General features: G+C 46.9%; 2 protein-coding genes across 2 annotated transcripts; both read left to right on the top strand.

The window, feature by feature from the left end:
• The first annotated feature begins 583 nt into the window (after positions 1-583).
• On the top strand, positions 584-2,848 carry LOC137541020 (axoneme-associated protein mst101(2)-like). The gene has a single exon (XM_068262169.1). The coding sequence runs from the start codon at positions 584-586 to the stop codon at positions 2,846-2,848; it is 2,265 nt and encodes a 754-aa protein (XP_068118270.1).
• An 89-nt stretch (positions 2,849-2,937) lies between these two features.
• Positions 2,938-3,423, top strand: LOC137541019 (histone H1, macronuclear-like). The gene has a single exon (XM_068262168.1). It carries the CDS (start codon positions 2,938-2,940, stop codon positions 3,421-3,423), a length of 486 nt encoding a protein of 161 aa, XP_068118269.1.
• Positions 3,424-20,711: the final 17,288 nt, after the last annotated feature.

Raw genomic sequence — 20,711 nt, 5'->3', positions numbered from 1 at the left:
CTAATTAGCATTCTTATTACTTGTTTACCAGATAAAAATAAAGAATGGATTTTGGATTTAATGCCCGGCAGTTACTCTTTAACAAGAATTTTACTAGATCGAGTGAGACACTATGTGGACCAAAAACTCATGACAGTCTGGTCCATTCTTATTTTTTTTAAAGAATTTTTGTTTATTATTTTCAACAGCATACCAATAGAGATGGAAAACTGTACAATCTAGACATGTGAGGACCGTGACTAGTGTGGTCCGTTTTTTTTTGGAGAGCGACCTACAACAATTCTCCACATGCCTGTTACAAAACTGGGTTGCTAAGAGGCAACCATAGTAAGTAAAAATCTAGTGGCCCTAGTTTCCATTTGTTTTAAATAATACAGTATATTGGCACTCCTGGTGTTCTGTCTTTTCTTTCCCAATTTCCTGGAGTTTGTTGAAATTAATCAGCTGGACACACCCAATTATCTTAAAATCAAATTCCAAGGAAAAAAAAGGTTATAAAACAGAAAGAACTAAGGCTGCATATTTGAGAAATCAGTCACCCAGCAAGTCTACCACTGCAGCTCCAGCCAAGTGCCACAAAGAGATGAGTAGCAAGTCCACCACTGCAGCTCCAGCCAAGTGCCACAAAGAGATAAGTAGCAAGTCCACCACTGCAGCTCCAGCCAAGTGCCACAAAGAGATGAGTAGCAAGTCCACCACTGCAGCTCCAGCCAAGAGCCACAAAGAGAGGAGTAGCAAATCCACCACTGCAGCTCCAGCCAAGAGCCACAAAGAGATGAGTAGCAAGTCCACCACTGCAGCTCCAGCCAAGAGCCACAAAGAGATGAGTAGCAAGTCCACCACTGCAGCTCCAGCCAAGAGCCACAAAGAGATGAGTAGCAAGTCCACCACTGCAGCTCCAGCCAAGAGCCACAAAGAGATGAGTAGCAAGTCCACCACTGCAGCTCCAGCCAAGAGCCACAAAGAGATGAGCAGCAAGTCCACCACTGCAGCTCCAGCCAAGAGCCACAAAGAGATGAGCAGCAAGTCCACCACTGCAGCTCCAGCCAAGAGCCACAAAGAGATGAGTAGCAAGTCCACCACTGCAGCTCCAGCCAAGAGCAACAAAGAGATGAGCAGCAAGTCCACCACTGCAGCTCCAGCCAAGAGCCACAAAGAGATAAGTAGCAAGTCCACCACTGCAGCTCCAGCCAAGAGCCACAAAGAGATGAGCAGCAAGTCCACCACTGCAGCTCCAGCCAAGAGCCACAAAGAGATGAGTAGCAAGTCCACCACTGCAGCTCCAGCCAAGAGCCACAAAGAGATGAGCAGCAAGTCCACCACTGCAGCTCCAGCCAAGAGCCACAAAGAGATAAGTAGCAAGTCCACCACTGCAGCTCCAGCCAAGAGCCACAAAGAGATGAGCAGCAAGTCCACCACGGCAGCTCCAGCCAAGAGCCACAAAGAGATGAGTAGCAAGTCCACCACTGCAGCTCCAGCCAAGAGCCACAAAGAGATGAGCAGCAAGTCCACCACTGCAGCTCCAGCCAAGAGCCACAAAGAGATAAGTAGCAAGTCCACCACTGCCGCTCCAGCCAAGAGCCACAAAGAGATGAGTAGCAAGTCCACCACTGCAGCTCCAGCCAAGAGCCACAAAGAGATGAGTAGCAAGTCCACCACTGCAGCTCCAGCCAAGAGCCACAAAGAGATGAGCAGCAAGTCCACCACTGCAGCTCCAGCCAAGAGCCACAAAGAGATGAGTAGCAAGTTCACCACTGCAGCTCCAGCCAGGAGCCACAAAGAGATGAGTAGCAAGTTCACCACTGCAGCTCCAGCCAAGAGCCACAAAGAGATGAGTAGCAAGTTCACCACTGCAGCTCCAGCCAAGAGCCACAAAGAGATGAGTAGCAAGTCCACCACTGCAGCTCCAGCCAAGAGCCACAAAGAGATAAGTAGCAAGTCCACCACTGCCGCTCCAGCCAAGAGCCACAAAGAGATGAGTAGCAAGTCCACCACTGCAGCTCCAGCCAAGAGCCACAAAGAGATAAGTAGCAAGTCCACCACTGCAGCTCCAGCCAAGAGCCACAAAGAGATGAGCAGCAAGTCCACCACTGCAGCTCCAGCCAAGAGCCACAAAGAGATGAGTAGCAAGTCCACCACTGCAGCTCCAGCCAAGAGCCACAAAGAGATGAGCAGCAAGTCCACCACTGCAGCTCCAGCCAAGAGCCACAAAGAGATAAGTAGCAAGTCCACCACTGCAGCTCCAGCCAAGAGCCACAAAGAGATGAGCAGCAAGTCCACCACTGCAGCTCCAGCCAAGAGCAACAAAGAGATGAGCAGCAAGTCCACCACTGCAGCTCCAGCCAGGAGCCACAAAGAGATGAGTAGCAAGTCCACCACTGCAGCTCCAGCCAAGAGCCACAAAGAGATGAGTAGCAAGTCCACCACTGCAGCTCCAGCCAAGAGCCACAAAGAGATGAGTAGCAAGTCCACCACTGCAGCTCCAGCCATGAGCCACAAAGAGATGAGTAGCAAGTCCACCACTGCAGCTCCAGCCAGGAGCCACAAAGAGATGAGTAGCAAGTTCACCACTGCAGCTCCAGCCAGGAGCCACAAAGAGATGAGTAGCAAGTCCACCACTGCAGCTCCAGCCAGGAGCCACAAAGAGATGAGTAGCAAGTCCACCACTGCAGCTCCAGCCAGGAGCCACAAAGAGATGAGTAGCAAGTCCACCACTGCAGCTCCAGCCAGGAGCCACAAAGTATATGAGCAGCAAGTCCACCACTGCAGCTCCAGCCAAGAGCCACAAAGAGATGAGCAGCAAGTCCACCACTGCAGCTCCAGCCAAGAGCCACAAAGAGATGAGTAGCAAGTCCACCACTGCAGTTCCAGCCAAGAGCCACAAAGAGATGAGCAGCAAGTCCACCACTGCAGCTCCAGCCAGGAGCCACAAAGTATATGAGCAGCAAGTCCACCACTGCAGCTCCAGCCAAGAGCCACAAAGAGATGAGCAGCAAGTCCACCACTGCAGCTCCAGCCAAGAGCCACAAAGAGATGAGTAGCAAGTCCACCACTGCAGCTCCAGCCAGGAGCCACAAAGAGATGAGTAGCAAGTCCACCACTGCAGCTCCAGCCAGGAGCCACAAAGAGAGGAGTAGCAAGTCCACCACTGCCGCTCCAACCAGGAGCCACAAAGAGATGAGCAGCAAGTCCACCACTGCAGCTCCAGCCAAGAGCCACAAAGAGATGAGTAGCAAGTCCACCACTGCAGCTCCAGCCAAGAGCCACAAAGAGATGAGCAGCAAGTCCACCACTGCAGCTCCAGCCAAGAGCCACAAAGAGATGAGCAGCAAGTCCACCACTGCAGCTCCAGCCAGGAGCCACAAAGTATATGAGCAGCAAGTCCACCACTGCAGCTCCAGCCAGGAGCCACAAAGTATATGAGCAGCAAGTCCACCACTGCAGCTCCAGCCAGGAGCCACAAAGTATATGAAGGCTGTCATATTTATTTCCGTTTAAACAATACCAGTTACCCGAGGGGGCGTGTCACCGCCGTGGGGAAGTCTAGTAGAAATGATTTGTGCACACATTATTGCTGAAGCTAATGCCCTCCATTGCTGTACCAGTTTGAATGCATGTTGTGTAATATAGTCCATTGGAGCTCTGCACTTCTTTGCAGCTAATCAATTCAGGTGCAGCCTTCTGTATTTGGAAGCACTGCCTACACTCTCTTCTCCAAATACCAGTTACCTGGCAGTCCTGCTGATCTATTTGGCTGAAGTAGTGTCTGTATCACACTAGAAACAAGCATGCAGCTAATCTTGCCTGATTTGTCAGGAACGTCCGAAACACCTGTTCTGCTGCATGCTTGTTCAGGGTCTATGGCTAAAAGTATTAGAAGCAGAGGATCAGCAGGGTGCCAGGCAACTGGTATTGCTTAAAAGGAAATAAATATGGCAGCCTCCATATGCCTCTCACTTCAGTTGTCTTTTAAGGGGCGCTCTTATGTACCCATCCTATGTACATGCACACATTTTTGCCTTAGGAGCATGTGCACATGATCACCAATCCCCTAACCTGCTCCCCCCACACACCATCACCCATTATGATTGTTTACATGTGGCGTGTATGCACATGGTGTCTGCCCTTCCAGTGCGAATCTCCAAAAGCTGTAAGAATTCTTTTTATTTATTTTAATGTTTAGCGCTGCCATCCCCATCACCTGCCTGCCTGAGCATCCTACCATACAAATGTAGCTTCCAGCTTGCTATGGATATGTTCATGGAATACAGTATACAGCACAGGCTGGCTCTGTCCTTTTCCTCCTTTCAATGCAGATGACAGTACGCTGCCTTCCCATTCAGAGCAGCGCTCCAGTGGCAGTGACCACATTCTACAACAAACATGTGGAGCACCATCCACAACTAAATAGTATGTACCCTATACTAATTACAGGGTTACTCTGAAATGTGCAGAACGGCCAATCAATATCAACTGTCAACAAAAGAGAAAAACAGCTATGACCTAAAAAAAACGCACCAAATCAGCACAATTCATGATGTACAAAAATTCATCCTTTATTGATATTGCACACAAAAATGCTAAAAACATTAAAACAAGGTGTGTAAATAATTGTCACCCCCAAATATCAGAGAACCAGAGGAATGTTAAAGTGCTAGTAATTGCAATGACATACCACTAAGGGGATGAAAAAAAGAATGGGAATGCACAATCAATATGCCGACTCATACAGTGAACCGATATACAGCAATCAATATGCGTGATACAGCAATAAATAACGATATGGAGAAATAAATAAAAATGCATACAAAACCCAAAAGGGTTGTACAGTGACAACAAAAAGTTAACTGGAAAGTGCAAAGTAGTAAAGTGAACTGGTAAACCAGTGCAAAAGATGTATGAGTGCTGTACAGTACAAGTTAACGGAAGGTACAGAGTTAAAGTGACTCGCAGAAGGTGCAAACAAGGAAAGTGGGTGAAGTCCAACCGGTAAAAGTGTCTCCACGGGACCCCACCACTGCTATGGCAATTCACCACCGATCCCCTGGCTTTCTCAAAGCACAGGTTTGTCATTTGTTAGAAAACTGTGCATGCACAGTACTGTCATGCCGGCTGCCGTGAAGACGATGAGCGTCATCGTTCAGGAAGTGTCAGCCCGACACTCGGCCCCGGTGTCGCCGGTGGCGATTTCTGCGGAGGGCCCGGGAGAGGAGCCAGAACGACTCCGAGGGACCTCCCAACCTACGGTGGGCTGGAGAAAGCCCCAGGTAAGTTTCAATTTTGTTTTTTACTCCTCGGAGTCCCTTTAACTGCTTGCGGACCGCGTCACGCCGATGGGAGTGGCCGCGGCAGCAGCCCCAGGACTGCCTAACACCGATCGACGTAAAGTCCTGGGGCAGCAGTTTGCAGGAGATCGCGCGCAGCTGTGTGCGCATCTCCTGCTTGAGGGGCGGAGCCATTCGGGAGACTGTTACACGGCGAAGCCGCCGTGTTTACATCACTACAGCGCTGCGATCAGCAGCAGCGCTGTACTGGGGACAGCCGTGTTTCACGGCTGTCCCCCTGGGGGACTTTGAAGCGATCTGCGGTGATAGGCTGAAGCCCATCACAGCTGATCGCTGTGATCGGCTGGCGGGGGGAGGCAGGGAAGGAAAAATCTTGAAAGAAATAGGGTTTTTTATTAAAAAAATAAATTAACAAAAATATTTGTAAAAAACAAAACAAAACAACAAACAAACATGGGGGAGCGATCAGACCCCACCAACAGAAAGCTCTGCTGGTGGGGAGAAAAGTGTGTGTATGTGGGGGGGGGGGGGGATTACTTGTGTGCTGTGTTGCGCGGACCTGCAGTTTGGCCTTAAAGCTGCAGTGGCCAATTTTACATAAAATGGCCTGGTCACTGGGGGGTTTAACATTGCAGTCCCCAAGAGGTTAATTTGAGGTTTTAGGTGAACGGTGTAGGAATGACAACAGTTTTCATATATTACTGTGACTTATGGTGCATTAATAATTCTGTTGGTACATTTCCCTTTCCTGTCTTTTCGTTGAATATGGTTGGTTGTTGAACTGCATCCCATCACTAGGAAGGCGATTGATCTACCTTATGTGATTCCATCACTGGATGCGACTGCGACGGTCACTGTGACGGGCATAACTCAAGACAAGTCTTGGATAACGCTCCTCTACAGTACAGCTTATAAGAGTTCATTAACATTAAACATTTAACAATGTTCCATATTATGAAGCCTCTAGGGAATCATAGTAGACACCAAACCTGCTGTTATGTGATGTATTAATGTTTGATTATTTGATTGATGCTTCAACTGCTATGCAATTTTACTGCAAGGTTGTAAAATTAACCACTTCAGCCTACAGGTGTTTTCAGGACGGAAGCAATTTTCCACGGTCATTTGCCAATAACTTTATCACTACTCATCACACATACAGTAAATCTATAGTTTTTTGCCACAAATTAAAGCAGAACTGTAAATACTTTTTAACTTCCCTGGCGGTAAGCCCGTGCTGAGCATGGGCTATGCCGCGCAGGAGGATTTCTCAGGCCCTGCTGGGCCAATTTGCATAATTTTTTTCTTGTACACGCAGCTAGCACTTTGCTCCGCACCAATTCGCCGCTACCCGCAGCGCCGCCCCAGGCCCCTTGTGCAGCCTGGCCTTTCAGCGCCAGGCAACGCTGAGGGGTGGATCGGGACTCCACGACGTCGATGACAACGGTGGAAGCCAAACAGGAAATCCCGTTCTGAACGGGATTTTCTGTTTGTGCTGATCGTAGAGGCGATCGGAGGGGGTGGGGGGGGATGCCGCTGCACAGCGGCTATCATGTAGCTAGCGCTAGGCTAGCTACATGATTGGAGAAAAAAAAAATTCAAGTGCTGCGCTGCCCCCTGGCGATTTTAATAGTCTGCCAGGGATGTTAAAAACACTGTTTCACTTACCTGGGGCTTCTGCAAGCCCCCAGCAGCCAACCTGTCCCGCGCCGGTCCTCCACCAGCCTCTGTTCGCCCGCCGCCAGCTACTTTTGTTTTTGCCGCCGGGCCACTGCGCCTGCGCAGCTCTGGCCACCCGTATCCTATCTTCGCGTTCCTAGCTATTGCAGAGGGGAATGCGAAAAAAAGATATGCTTGGCAGGGCTGCGCTGGCCTTGACTTACAAGTCGAGGTACGGAACGGCGGCGGGAGATCGGAGACTCGTGGAGGACCGGCATGGGACAGGACAGCTGCTGGGGGCTTACAGAAGCCCCAGTTAAGTGAAACCGGGTATTTAAAAAGTATTCACAGTTCCGCTTTAAGCTTTTCATGGGCGGTACTGGTTTTCAATAATTATTTTATTTTATATACATTTTTTAGGTAAATACAAAAAATGAAAAGAAAAAATACACCGTTTCTCTAATTCCATTCCCTATAGTTTTAAATTAAGCAATGCTACTATAAATAAAACCCACCCATTTCATTTGCCCATTAGTCCCACTTATCACAACATTTAACCACTTGAGGACCCTGGGCTTTCTACCCCTTAAGGACCGGCCACTTTTTTTCCATTCAGACCACTGCAGCTTTCACGGTTTATTGCTCGCTCATACAACCTACCACCTAAATGAATTTTGGCTCCTTTTCTTGTCACTAATAAAGCTTTCTTTTGGTGCTATTTGATTGCTCCTGCGATTTTTCTTTTTATTATATTCATCAAAAAAGACGAATTTTGGCAAAAAAATGATTTTAACTTTCTGTGCTGACATTTTTCAAATAAAGTAAAATTTCTGTATACATGCAGCGCGAAAAATGTGGACAAACATGTTTTTGATTAAAAAAAAACCCCATTCAGTGTATATTTATTGGTTTGGGTAAAAGTTATAGCGTTTACAAACTATGGTGCAAAAAGTGAATTTTCCCATTTTCAAGCATCTATGACTTTTCTGACCCCCTGTCATGTTTCATGAGGGGCTAGAATTCCAGGATAGTATAAATACCCCCCAAATGACCCCATTTTGGAAAGAAGACATCCCAAAGTATTCACTGAGAGGCATAGTGAGTTCATAGAAGATATTTTTTGTCACAAGTACGGTAAGCGGAAAATGACACTTTGTGACAAAAAAAAAAAGTTTCCATTTCTTCTAACTTGCGACAAAAAAAAAAATGAAATCTGCCACGGACTCACCATGCCCCTCTCTGAATACCTTGAAGGGTCTACTTTCCAAAATGGGGTCATTTGTGGGGTGTGTTTACTGTCCTGACATTTTGGGGGGTGCTAAATTGTAAGCACCCCTGTAAACTTTGGACCCCTTAGCGAAGTTAGGCTGCAAAAAAGTGCCACACATGTGGTATTGCCGTACTCAGGAGAAGTAGTATAATGTGGGGTGTATTTTTACACATACCCATGCTGGGTGGGAGAAATATCTCTGTAAATGACAATTTGTTAATTTTTTTTTTTACACACAATTGTCCATTTACAGAGATCTTTCTCCCACTCAGCATGGGTATGTGTAAAAATACACCCCAAAACACATTGTACTACTTCTCCTGAGTACGGCGATACCACATGTGTGGCACTTTTTTGCACCCTAACTGCGCTAAAGGGCCCAAAGTCCAATGAGTACCTTTAGGATTTCACAGGTCATTTTGAGAAATTTCGTTTCAAGACTACTCCTCATAGAAGTTTTTATTTTTTTGTCACAAGTTAGCGGAAATTGATTTTAATTGTTTTTTTTTCACAAAGTGTCATTTTCCGCTAACTTGTGACAAAAAATAAAATCTTCTATGAACTCACCATACTCCTAACGGAATACATTTGGGTGTCTTCTTTCTAGAATGGGGTCATTTGTGGGGTTCCTATACTGCCCTGGCATTTTAGGGGCCCTAAACCGTGAGGAGTAGTCTTGAAACAAAAATGACCTGTGAAATCCTAAAGGTACTCATTGGACTTTGGGCCCCTTAGCGCAGTTAGGCTGCAAAAAAGTGCCAATCATGTGGTATCGCCGTACTCGGGAGATGTAGTATAATGTGTTTTGGGGTGTATTTTTACACATACCCATGCTGGGTGGGAGAAATACCTCTGTAAATGACAATTGTTTGATTTTTTTTTTACACACAATTGTCCATTTACAGAGAGATTTCTCCCACCCAGCATGGGTATGTGTAAAAATACACCCCAAAACACATTATACTACTTCTCCTGAGTACGGCGATACCACGTGTGACACTTTTTTGCAGCCTAGGTGCGCTAAGGGGCCCAACGTCCTAATCACAGGTCATTTTGAGGCATTTGTTTTCTAGACTACTCCTCACGGTTTAGGGCCCCTAAAATGCCAGGGCAGTATAGGAACCCCACAAGTGACCCCATTTTAGAAAGAAGACACCCCAAGGTATTCCGTTAGGTGTATGGCGAGTTCATAGAAGATTTAATTTTTTGTCACAAGTTAGTGAAAAATGACACTTTGTGAAAAAAAAACAAAAATCAATTTCCGCTAACTTTTGACAAAAAATAAAATCTTCTATGAACTCGTCATACACCTAACAGAATACATTGGGGTGTCTTTTTTCTAAAATGGGGTCCGTTTCTGGGGTTCCTATACCGCCCTGGCATTTTACGGGCCCAAAACCTTGAGTAGTCTGCAAACCAAATGTCTCAAAATAACTGTTCAGGGGTATAAGCATCTGCAAATTTTGATGACAGGTGGTCTGTGAGGGGGCGAATTTTGTGGAACCGGTCATATGCAGGGTGGCCTTTTAGATGACAGGTTGTATTGGGCCTGATCTGATGGATAGGAGTGCTAGGGGGGTGACAGGAGGTGATTGATGGGTGACTCAGGGGGCGGTTAGAAGGGAAAATAGATGCAATCAATGCACTGGGGAGGTGATCGGAAGGGGGTCTGAGGGGGATCTGAAGGTTTGGCCGAGTGATCAGGAGCCCACACGGGGCAAATTAGGGCCTGATCTGATGGGTAGGTGTGCTAGGGGGTGACAGGAGGTGATTGATGGGTGTCTCAAGGTGTGATTAGAGGGGGGAATAGATGCAAGCAATGCACTGGCGAGGTGATCAGGGCTGGGGCCTGAGGGCATTCTGAGGGTGTGGGCGGGTGATTGAGTGCCCTAGGGGCAGATAGGGGTCTAATCTGATAGGTAGCAGTGACAGGGGGTGATTGATGGGTAATTAGTGGGTGTTTAGGGTAGAGAACAGATATAAACACTGCCCTTGGGAGGTGATCTGACGTCGGATCTGCGGGCGAACTATTGGTGTGGGTGGGTGATCAGATTGCCCGCAAGGGGCAGGTTAGGGGCTGATTGATGGGTGGCAGTGACAGGGGGTGATTGATGGGTGGCAGTGCCAGGGGGTGATTGATGGGTGGCAGTGACAGGGGGTGATTGATGGGTGATTGACAGGTGATTGACAGGTGATCAGTGGGTTATTAAAGGGAAAAACAGATGTAACTAATGCACTGGCGAATTGATAAGGGGGGGTCTGAGGGCAATCTGAGCGTGTAGGCGGGTGATTGGGTGCCCGCAAGGGGCAGATTAGGGTCTGATCTGATGGGTAACAGTGACAGGTGGTGATAGGGGGTGATTGATGGGTAATTAGTGGGTGTTTAGAGGAGAGAATAGATGTAAACACTGCGCTTGGGTGGTGATCTGATGTCGGATCTGCGGGCAATCTATTGGTGTGGGTGGGTGATCAGATTGCCCGCAAGGGGCAGGTTAGGGGCTGATTGATGGGTGGCAGTGACAGGGGGTGATTGATGGGTGGCAGTGACAGGGGGTGATTGACAGGTGATCAGGGGGGATAGATGCATACAGTACACAGGGGGGGGGGGGGGTCTGGGGAGAATCTGAGGGGTGGGGGGGTGATCAGGAGGGGGCATTGGGCAGGGGGGGGGGGGGGGAGATAAAAAAATAGCGTTGACAGATAGTGACAGGGAGTGATTGATGGGTGATTAGGGGGGTGATTGGGTGCAAACAGGGGTCTGGGCGGTGGGCAGGGGGGGGTCTGAGGGGTGCTGTGGGCGATCTGGGGCAGGGGGGTGGGGGAGAAATCAGTGTGCTTGGGTGCAGACTAGGGTGGCTGCAGCCTGCCCTGGTGGTCCCTCGGACACTGGGACCACCAGGGCAGGAGGCAGCCTGTACAATACACTTTGTAAACATTACAAAGTGTATTATACACTTTGTATGCAGCGATCGCGGGGTTAACATCCCGCCGGCGCTTCCGTATAGCCGGTGGGATGTTGCGGCGGGCGAGCGGTGACAGGCGCCGGCGGAGGATCGCGTCACGGATGACGCGATCGCTCCGCCCATGCCCTTAAATGGGCCGCCGCCTCTGTGGGTGAGACGGTCCTTAAGGGCTCCACTTCCCGGCCGCCTCTGTGCGTTAGGCGGTCGGGAAGTGGTTAAATTATGTTCCTAGTACAATGGTGTCAATAGATTATGTGGAAATAAAGGTGTATTTTTTCAGTTTATTTTAATTTTTTTGTGTCCCATCAATTGTAAGCCCTCATGTACTAAAATAACAGTAATATACCCTCATGAAATACATATTAAAAAAAGTCCCTAAGGCAGCTATTTATGGATTTTTTTTTGTCTATCTGCTTGCTTGGTAACTTGGGGGGGGGGGGGGGGGCGGCTTTGGAAGTGATTATATTTTTTTTTTTGTAAAAAAATAAATAAAATAAACTGTGGTGTGTAATTTCACTTTTTGCCACAAGATGGTTTACCAGATTTTGTTTACAGGAATGTGGTTTTTTTTTTTACCCTCCTGGCGGTCTATTTAACCCTCCTGGCGTTTTTTTTTTTTTACATTTTTTTTTTTAAATCATGTAGTGAGCCCAGGACTCGCTGCATGATAGCCGCTTTCCAGGGATTTCCTGGAGGGCTTCCACGTCATTGGGAGTCCCGATCTACCTCTCAGCGCTGTCTGGCACTGATTGGCCAGGCAGCGCATGTGGTCGGGGGGGGGGGCGCGGCGCAGCGTGGTGAGTAGAGTGCACACGCAGCTAGGTTGCAAAAAAAAAAAACTATGCAAATGGGCTTAGTTGGGCCTGAGAAATCCGCTCACTCTTGCATCTCTCACTTGATGGTGTATGCTAGTCAGCTGTCAGGTCCAGCGAATTGATAGTATTCTCCAGATTATTGTGCACGGTGTCACTTTGCCATTTTCTATTGTGTACACTATTTACATTGGATTCTGTACCTTATTTATTGCACTGTTTTGGAACGTATATTTTTTGTTTCACACATTGACTAGTTACCATCTCATATTATTGGATGCATAGACTCCGCATATTCATTTGTATTTCCATACTTTAAGCCCCAATATGCCTTATCTTGTAAATGTTTGAGCAGCCACTCCGCCCTTACTACAGGGTGTTTATTTATATTTATATTGCTTGTATTTTGTCCACCTACCTAGTGTCTGTCTTTGTACATATTTTGTGGTTTTTTACCCAGTTACTGAGATACATGTTTTATCGTTCGTTTTTTGATACAAATAAAGATACATTCATATATATTATAAAGACAATTTGGTGCGTTGTGAGTTTTTTCTCTTTTGTATGCCTTAATCTCTTTGCTCTAGATACGCACAATTTGTCAGTTACAACTTATATATAGCGGTGCTCTCTGGTTTTGTTTTTTTGCAGCCATTACAAAGGGAACAGCTGACGAGTGGTTGATACACATTGTTTGTGTTGCGGTGGGGATGTGATGCTACTGTCGCATCCCACCACAATGCAAAAAATTACAAATATATGACCCTGCAGCAGAGTGCACAGACTGGGTCATATGCACTGCGCTCCCCTCCCTCCCTGCTCAGTGACGTACGTCACTGGCTATCCTGCCAGTCATTTACACACAGCATCCCCCATAGACTTTCAGACTAAGCTAAGCGCGATGCTTGCGGTAACGTGCTGTTGCCTTTTCATCGCCTCGGACACTTCCAGCGCACTGCAAGGGACCGCAATAAGTATGAAAGTCTCAATGGACTTCCATTGCTTTTGCGGCCCCTAGCACTGGCCGGCTTCCAGGTCGGGCTCTTGTGCGCTCCAACGTCGCGGTCGCGCTGACGTCATCAGACGTCCTCCAGGCTGTACTGCGCAGGCGCAGTAGTTCTGCGCCTGCGCAGTACAGTTCGTAGGACGTCCGTTGACATCAGCGCGGCCGCGTGAGACGCACGTTGGAGTGCAAGAAGAAGCCCGACCAGGAAGCCAGCCTGGCCAGGTCGGGTGAGCCACCGGAGAAGATCGGGAGCCTCCGGAGCGGTGTCAAGGGCACGTCCTGCCTGCCACGGGCTGGAAGAAGCACCAGGTAAGTGGATTAGTATTTTCATTTTTTCAACCAAGTCCGTGGACCCTCCCTTTAAGGACCAGAGACCGCTGGTACCATAAATCACCGCACATACCCATCACTGCAGGCCCCTCTCTCTGCCATCTCTATGACGGTAGAGCGCTGTCAGCAGATCAGGAGCCGCTTTCATTGGCTCCTGATGCTGTCCATCAGTGTAAGCCAATGTGATTGGCTCACAGTGATCACGCAGTCAAGAACCAATGAAGGCGGCTCCTGACCTGCTCACATAGCTCTGCTGAGTGAATTGCGGTGGGTGTAGAGCGTTGAGATCAGCTGTTGCGGCGGGGAAGGAGAAATCTACGCCCTGTCAGAGCCGGGCAGCCACCTGCAGGACAGATTTCTACCAACGGGGTCCGGAATTGGTTAAAGATTATATTGTTACCTATCTTTTAGAGCAGAGAGGAAGTTCTGAGTTCAGGTACTCTTTAATGGCAAGCAAGAGAGCTCCAAATGTGCTGCCAATGTGAGGCTCTATCCAAGCAAGCTTAGAAATCAGGGGAACGTCGTCCAGCTTGCCCACTCTCCTGTCTATTTATGGGCATAAAGTACTTCCAGCAGAAGACAAGAAAATCAACAACTTTCTGATGAGAGCCAAATCTGCTGCTGCATCTTCACAACGCTTGTTGTCAATAACGAGAAAATCGAATCAAAAGAATAGAAAAAAACAGATCTGTGTAGTTTTGCTCCAAATGTAAACCACCTGCTGCAGTGGTTTCATCTGACTAATGTTTTCATGGGGTCGCTGACCGTCCTCTTCAAAGTCTGTCCCCAGAGATGTACGGATAACCGCTACACTAGTCAGTGCTGGTAATCCGTACAGTCTGGATAAATCCTCTATAATAAAACCCTAATGTCTCTGCGTCCCGTGTACCTGTCTGTGTCCCACATGCGCTCTGCGCATGTGCAGGGACGCAGAGTCATTGAGGGAGAGCGAGAGCGATGATGGGCAAAGGGGCGGGCGCATCGTGCACGTGCGTGCGCATGCGCAGTGACAGACCTAGCCCGTTTTTAAACGGCTTAGGTCCACTAGTAACCCAATCTGCTACAGGGAACCCAGTTAAATTAGAACTAGAACGAAATAAGATTATCTGTAGTGGACCCTCAAAGCCCCCTAGTGGAAATCACTGCAAAGTACACTGTTGCCTTTTAAAAACAAACAATACTTGAATGCATCTTTCTAGAACAGTGGAGAGTGGAGAGAAGAGAGAAGAGAGGAGAAGAGAGAGAGAGACGAGAGAGAGAGAGCTCCAATCGTGAAATACCATAAGTAAAATCAGGTCAGCACACCAATGTCTCAATGCAGTATTCTGTTTATTGCATAAGTCAACACCGTATGCAATAAACAGAATACAGCATTGAGACACTGGTGTGCTGACCTGATCTTACTTATGGTTATGGACTTTAAGGTGACGTGGCTTAGCACCCAGGTCAAGCACCCAACGTGTGGGTAAGGTGTGCCACTCTAAAAATTCGTTGTTGACCAATCGTGAAATACAGTAACTATTTTGCAATGCAAACATTTGCACTCTTTGTTTTCTTTAAAAGCATATCTGAGACTATGCCCCCCAAAAAGTCAAAGGTGGTGCCTGCTAGGCCAGCAGCAATCCTGATCACTGATGGTGGAGGCCAGCTGGCTAACAACCTGTAGCTAGCATGCCAGTGACGTCACAATGTGTTTCAGCGTATCCATGCCTTCATCAGGTACGTTGCTGGCACACTAGAGGTTTTATATATTGGAAGGGAGGGCATTGTATCTAGGCAATTCATGGCCATTCCGGTTTATCATCAATGATGATGCTTTGGCTGCGTTCCAAGGGCGAGAGGACACCTTGCTTCTTCCGTAATTCTGGGCGGAAGTGCCATCACTAGTGACGCGGGCAGCATTGCTGGGCAGTTGCAGCAAGCGCAAGTTCCATCAATAGTGATGCAAGCAGTGTTGCTGGGCAATCATGGCGTCTGCATTGCCCGTGTCTTGGGCAGAAGCAATGTCGCTAGAGACACAGACAGCGTTGCTGGGTAGCTGTGGTCGCAGCATCCAGGAGATGATACGTCAGGAGGTGAATATGGCCGGAACATACATCAGGCGTACACCCAGAACTGCAGCTTAATCAGAATCCAGTTTATTGGCCAGGTACAGAGGGTTTGTACATGGAATTTTCATTGGCACAAACAAGTGCGGTATTATTACAATGATTCCGCATTCAGGGGTAGTGGATTTACATCCATGGGTACACAGATGTGTAAGCCAACCTCTTATGTGAGTGGGGAGGCTGGTTCAGAGCGGGTGCCCTGGTTGAAGAAATGGACAGCTTGGGGGATGAAGGTGTTCCTGTGGCTGGAGGTACTGGAGGAAGTGGACCTGTAGCAGTGGCACGATGGCAGAGGATTGAGAGTTATCCTTGGCTATCCTGATGGCCCTGGTTAACACTCTGGAGAAGTAAAGGCAGAACTACAAGAAGACTAATTTTCAAACAGTCTTGTTTACTGATAATGTAAGTGTCGTGCAACTCTTCTTGGTCCAGATGGATGGAGTGGTGGATGGTTGTTAGCAGCCACCACATCCCAACAAGGCTGCAATGTCAGCAAGGAGGCGGTGGAGTCATGTTTTGGGCTGGAATCTTGGGAAGAGAGCTGCTCAGCCCCTTTAGGGTCCCTGAAGGTGTGAAAATGACCTCTGAAAAGTATGTGGAGTTTCTGATGGACCACTTTCTTCCATGGTACAAAAAGAAGAACCTTATTTTTCATGATATAATATAATCATCTTCATGCATAACAATGCACCATCTCATGCTGCAAGGAATACCTTTGCGTCATTGGCTGCTATTGGCATAAAAAGGAGATAAACTCATGGTGTATACCCCCCCCCCCCCCCCCATCCTCCCCTGACCTCATCCTATTGAGAACCTTTGGAAGTAAACTGCCTCCCTCTCTCATAGATCTTTTGCTTGAGGTTGCTCCAAAAAGCAGCTCTGGGAGGCTATTTTGACATTCTGCAAAGAAATTAAAGCAGAAATGCTCTAAAAAAAACTTCCAAGTTCAATGGATAAAAGAATTGTAAAGTTATTATAAAATAAGGAGTCCTATGTTCACAAGTAACTTTCCATTTTCAGTTCTTTACAACCTATAAAGTGTTTTGAAGCTTACTGTGTATAATATCTGGAACAGTGCACTGTAAGTTTTTTTTGTTTTGTTTGTTTATTGTTTAAATACTGTTATTAGGAGGTTTGTTCAATAAAATTTGAATTGTACTCTTAAAGTCTAAAAGTTTTATACATACCAGCAGCTTCATCCAGCCCCCTGCACAGGGAACGCTCCCACAATGCCATCCTCTGCCTTCTCATTGTCCTGTTATCAGCCCCATAAGTTTGGCCAGTCGGGGTAAGTCAGCGCAAGCACTGCGCCCCCATCTCGCTCCCGTGGCTGGGAGTGTTCTGCGCAGATCCAGAGTGCTCCCAGCTACGGGAGTGTGGCTGGGCGCGCATAGCCAGGCTGCACATGCGCAGTGCGCCTCGACTGGCCAAACTTACGGGACTGATACCGGGACTACCAAGAAGGCAGAGGACAGCATTGTGGGAGCATCCCGTGCGCAGGAGGCTGGAGGAAGCCCCAAATAGGTATAAAACTTTTAGATTAACTCGTCACAAGTAGTTGATAACATAAGAATTATGCTGACTGTAGCTGACATCAATTTAGGTAAATGAGAATAATATTTGCATAATCATTTGGAACAAGATTATATAGAAAAATTTATGTAAATATGGGTATGCTAAATAATTTGATACATTATATGTCGTTATGCCTTTTCCTTAAAGCAGACCTGAACTCGTGCACAGGACAAAGGAAAATGAAATGCACCCTGTATGTATTTAGAGAGTTTAGCCTAATTCCCAGTCATCAGTGACTAATCACAAATGTAATTTGATCTCTCAGCTATGTCGTCTGGCTACACAGGATGTTAACCCTATGTCTGCTCCTATGAAAGCAGGAAGTAGAAACACTGCAGACTTATTGCAGGATTTTTATCTGCTGTAACAAAAATGTTTTTCTTTAAAGGTTATTATGCTGTTGCTTATCTTTAAGAGCAGAGAGGGGGGTTCTGAGTGAGTTCAGGTCCGCTTTAACTGGAATTAGCAGCATTACAACCAGCTTCAGGTCAGCAGAGATGTGGGGTGGGTCTTCTATATTACACATTATTACACCACATAAATGGCTCCACTACTCTTCTTTCTGAGGGTGTCACCATTAAACAAACCCCTGGTTGTTCTCCTGGGAACAGGATATGCTCAATCAGATTGATTTTTGAGATAAATAGATGCCATTTTTGCTTTCTTTTGATACAGAAAGCTCTTAATTATATAACTCACCACATCCTGGAGGAGATTCTGAGACTGTGTGTTGCCATGCCAACAAATGGAGCTGCAAGACGCCAAGAACAAGGGCCGTTATTGCAAGATAAAAATAAAATGAGGGGGGCAAAAAAAAAAAAAAAAGGCAAAACTCTCAGTACAGTGAAAAAAAAAAAAAAAAAAAAAAAAAAAAAACACACCATGGAAGATTAAATGGCACTAAATATACATATGGTAAGTTTGGATACATGAACAGAATTTTCAGTGAAATACATAAGCAAATAAAGTGACTAATAAAAGTGAACATTTCATCAGATATTTAAAGTCCAGCTCAAAGTAAACCTGAACCCGAGTAAAAGCTGCAATATGTCAGTTTTTGTCAGTTAAAGCTAAAAGGACAACTTGGGTGCCAGGTTATGCCCAGGTTTCCCTATGGGTCAAGTGGGCAATATATACAGTATAACAGTGTGCTGACCAGGAAGCGGTAGCAGGGTCATTGCCATTTTTAAATAGTGGCTGGAAAATTCCTATGATCATAGTGGACAAACAGGATGCAGGAAAGGAGAAAGATTTAACAGTAGACTACAGTATGTATGAAGTGTGTATGTTTATTTTGACTTAATTTTCAGTTCAGGTTTTCTTTTGTCTGGAATATGGAGGCTGCCATATTTATTTCCATTTAAACAATGTGAGTTGCCTGGCAGCCCTGCTGATCCTCTGCCTCTAATACTTTTAGCCATAAACATTAAACAAGCATGCAGCAGATCAGGTGCTCTCTGCCTGGATTACCCACATGCTAGTTCTAGGTGTGTGATTCAGGCACAACTGCAGCCAAAGAGAGCAGAATGCCAGGCAACTGGTATTGGTTAAAAGGAAATATATATGGCAGCCTCCATATCTCTCTCAGTTCAGGTGTCCTTTAAGATTTTCATAGAATTTTTTTTTTCATTGGTTATCAGTGTTCCTTTGCTGTGGCAGTCCGTTCTCTTCTGTTTCCATGGCTCTCTGTTTCATGCATTGAATCATGTGACATTCAGAAGACATGGGCGGAGCCAGAGTAAGGGGCAAATTCCACTGCACGCTTTTTTGATTTTTAGAATGCATGCAATCCTCCAGTCGCAACAATGCCAGCACTTAAATGTAAATCCTGGAGTGGCGGTTATACTAGCGTAATTTGATTTCCACAAAAAAAAAAGCATAAAGCACTGCCTGCTGCAGTTTGAGTGTGTTTCTTCAATGGGAGTGCAAAAAGATAAAATTCCATACAAAAAACAAGGTGCCATGCTATATTCTTTTGATTTTCATGTTAATGTCAATCCAATCAAAGCTCTAAAGTCTATTACACACTTTCAATTGTGATTGGCCAATCACTGACCAATTTTTCCACCTCTATGTATCTGACCAATCTTTCCACCTCTGTGTTTAACTCTACAATCTGTTCATAATACTCTATCGGTTTACTCTCATGCTACATGCTTTTTACAATAAATGTCGCTGGTTTTATGCCATGTGAGGCATTTGTTTTGAGGTAAATCACACGGGAAAGCTGGAAACCATACTGCAAGGATAATGACCATCTGGTACCCAGTGGCAGCTATCATCAGTTCGGTGTGGTGGGGGACGGCCCGAAGTGTCCCAAGGAGCTGATAGACCTAACTGGAGGTCTTAATATTTGGTGAGTGTCTGTTTACCTGGGTGCTGGTGAAGGTGATAGGAAGAACATAAGCGGTGACCAACGAGATTCCTTGGCAGATGTGGATATATTATCTTGCACTTTTTACATGTTTTATTGGTCTAGTATTTAATAAGTAATAGTTGTATGAAGCGCCACCTTCTGGTATTGAAAGATCCTAATAATGCCTTCATAAACAGCGTCTCTCCCTCAGCACAGCACCACATAGCAACCTATAAAGCATATGCAGCCTGGAGTGAAAAGTCACAAGCAAGCCAGTAAGTCAGGAATAGTGTACACACATCTCCCTATCAGTTACATTACAGCACATCTAGTTACCTTTTACCTCCTCAGATCAGCCTCCTCATGTCTCCTGCATACTGTGAAACAGTAAAGTATATTTGTGCGCTGTGTGAGGAATGAAGGATGATTTTTTTAAGCAAGAAGAGAGAACCAGGTGAATAAATAAAGTGCCCCTAGCACTATGTGTACACTTATATACAGTATTAAAAAGTCGTTTTAATGGATAGTGTTCCTTTAAAGAAAACCTGTAATGAGAAAAAAAAACCTCCCCTGGGAGGTACTCACCTAGGGTGGGGGAAGCCTCCGGATCCTATTGAGGCTTCCCCCGTCCTCCTCGGTCCCACGGCGGTGGCAAACAGTCCCAGAACAGCAGGGATGTAAATATTTACCTCCCAGGCTCCAGCGCAGTATCGGCTCTCCGCCTCGGAGATAGGCGGAAATAGCAGATCGCTGTCGGGCCGCTCTACTGCGCAGGCGCAATTCACCTGCGCAGTAAAGCGGACCAGACGGAGATCGGCTATTTTTGCCTATCTCCGTGCAGAGCGCCGCAACAGCGCCCCTGCTGGAGCAAGGAAAGAAATAAATCAGCGCTTATCAGCCTTGTCGAGGGAGGATTCCGGGACACTTTGAGGGAGCCAGCACTGGACTGCCTACAGCTACAGTACAACGAAGGGGGAAGCCTCATTGGGACCCTGAGGCTTCCCCCTACCGAGGTGAGTAGCCCCCAGGGGACTTTTTGTTACAGATTCTCTTTAACCAGCCTGGTGGTATGGACGTGCTGAGCTCGTCCATACCGCCGATGCAGTAAGCGGTAATGACGAGCTGAGCTCATCATGTAATAGCAGGGACTCACCAGCGCAATCGGCAGGGCGTCCACTGCTCCCGCTGTATCTGTCGGCTCTCCCCAGCTGCCGCCTCCTCCCTCCCAGGCTCCATGCGTCCTGATCGCCGCGTGGGGCAAGATGGCGATCCCCAGCTCCTTCCTCTTCCTCCGTCCTCCTCCCTGTGATGCGGATTATGCGCCCCCTGCTGGCCGGCGCATGAATG

The sequence above is a fragment of the Hyperolius riggenbachi genome, chromosome 12, assembly GCF_040937935.1.
Source record: "Hyperolius riggenbachi isolate aHypRig1 chromosome 12, aHypRig1.pri, whole genome shotgun sequence".
Taxonomy (NCBI): Eukaryota; Metazoa; Chordata; class Amphibia; order Anura; family Hyperoliidae; genus Hyperolius; species Hyperolius riggenbachi.
The sequence above is the reverse complement of the archived record's forward strand: the minus strand, read 5'-3'. Positions and strand labels throughout refer to the sequence as shown.

What these genes read in the sequence shown, in the direction of transcription:
- LOC137541020 (XM_068262169.1), top strand. Translation starts at nt 584, where the DNA reads ATGAGTAGCAAGTCCACCACTGCAGCTCCAGCCAAGTGCCACAAAGAG.
- LOC137541019 (XM_068262168.1), top strand. Translation starts at nt 2,938, where the DNA reads ATGAGCAGCAAGTCCACCACTGCAGCTCCAGCCAAGAGCCACAAAGAG.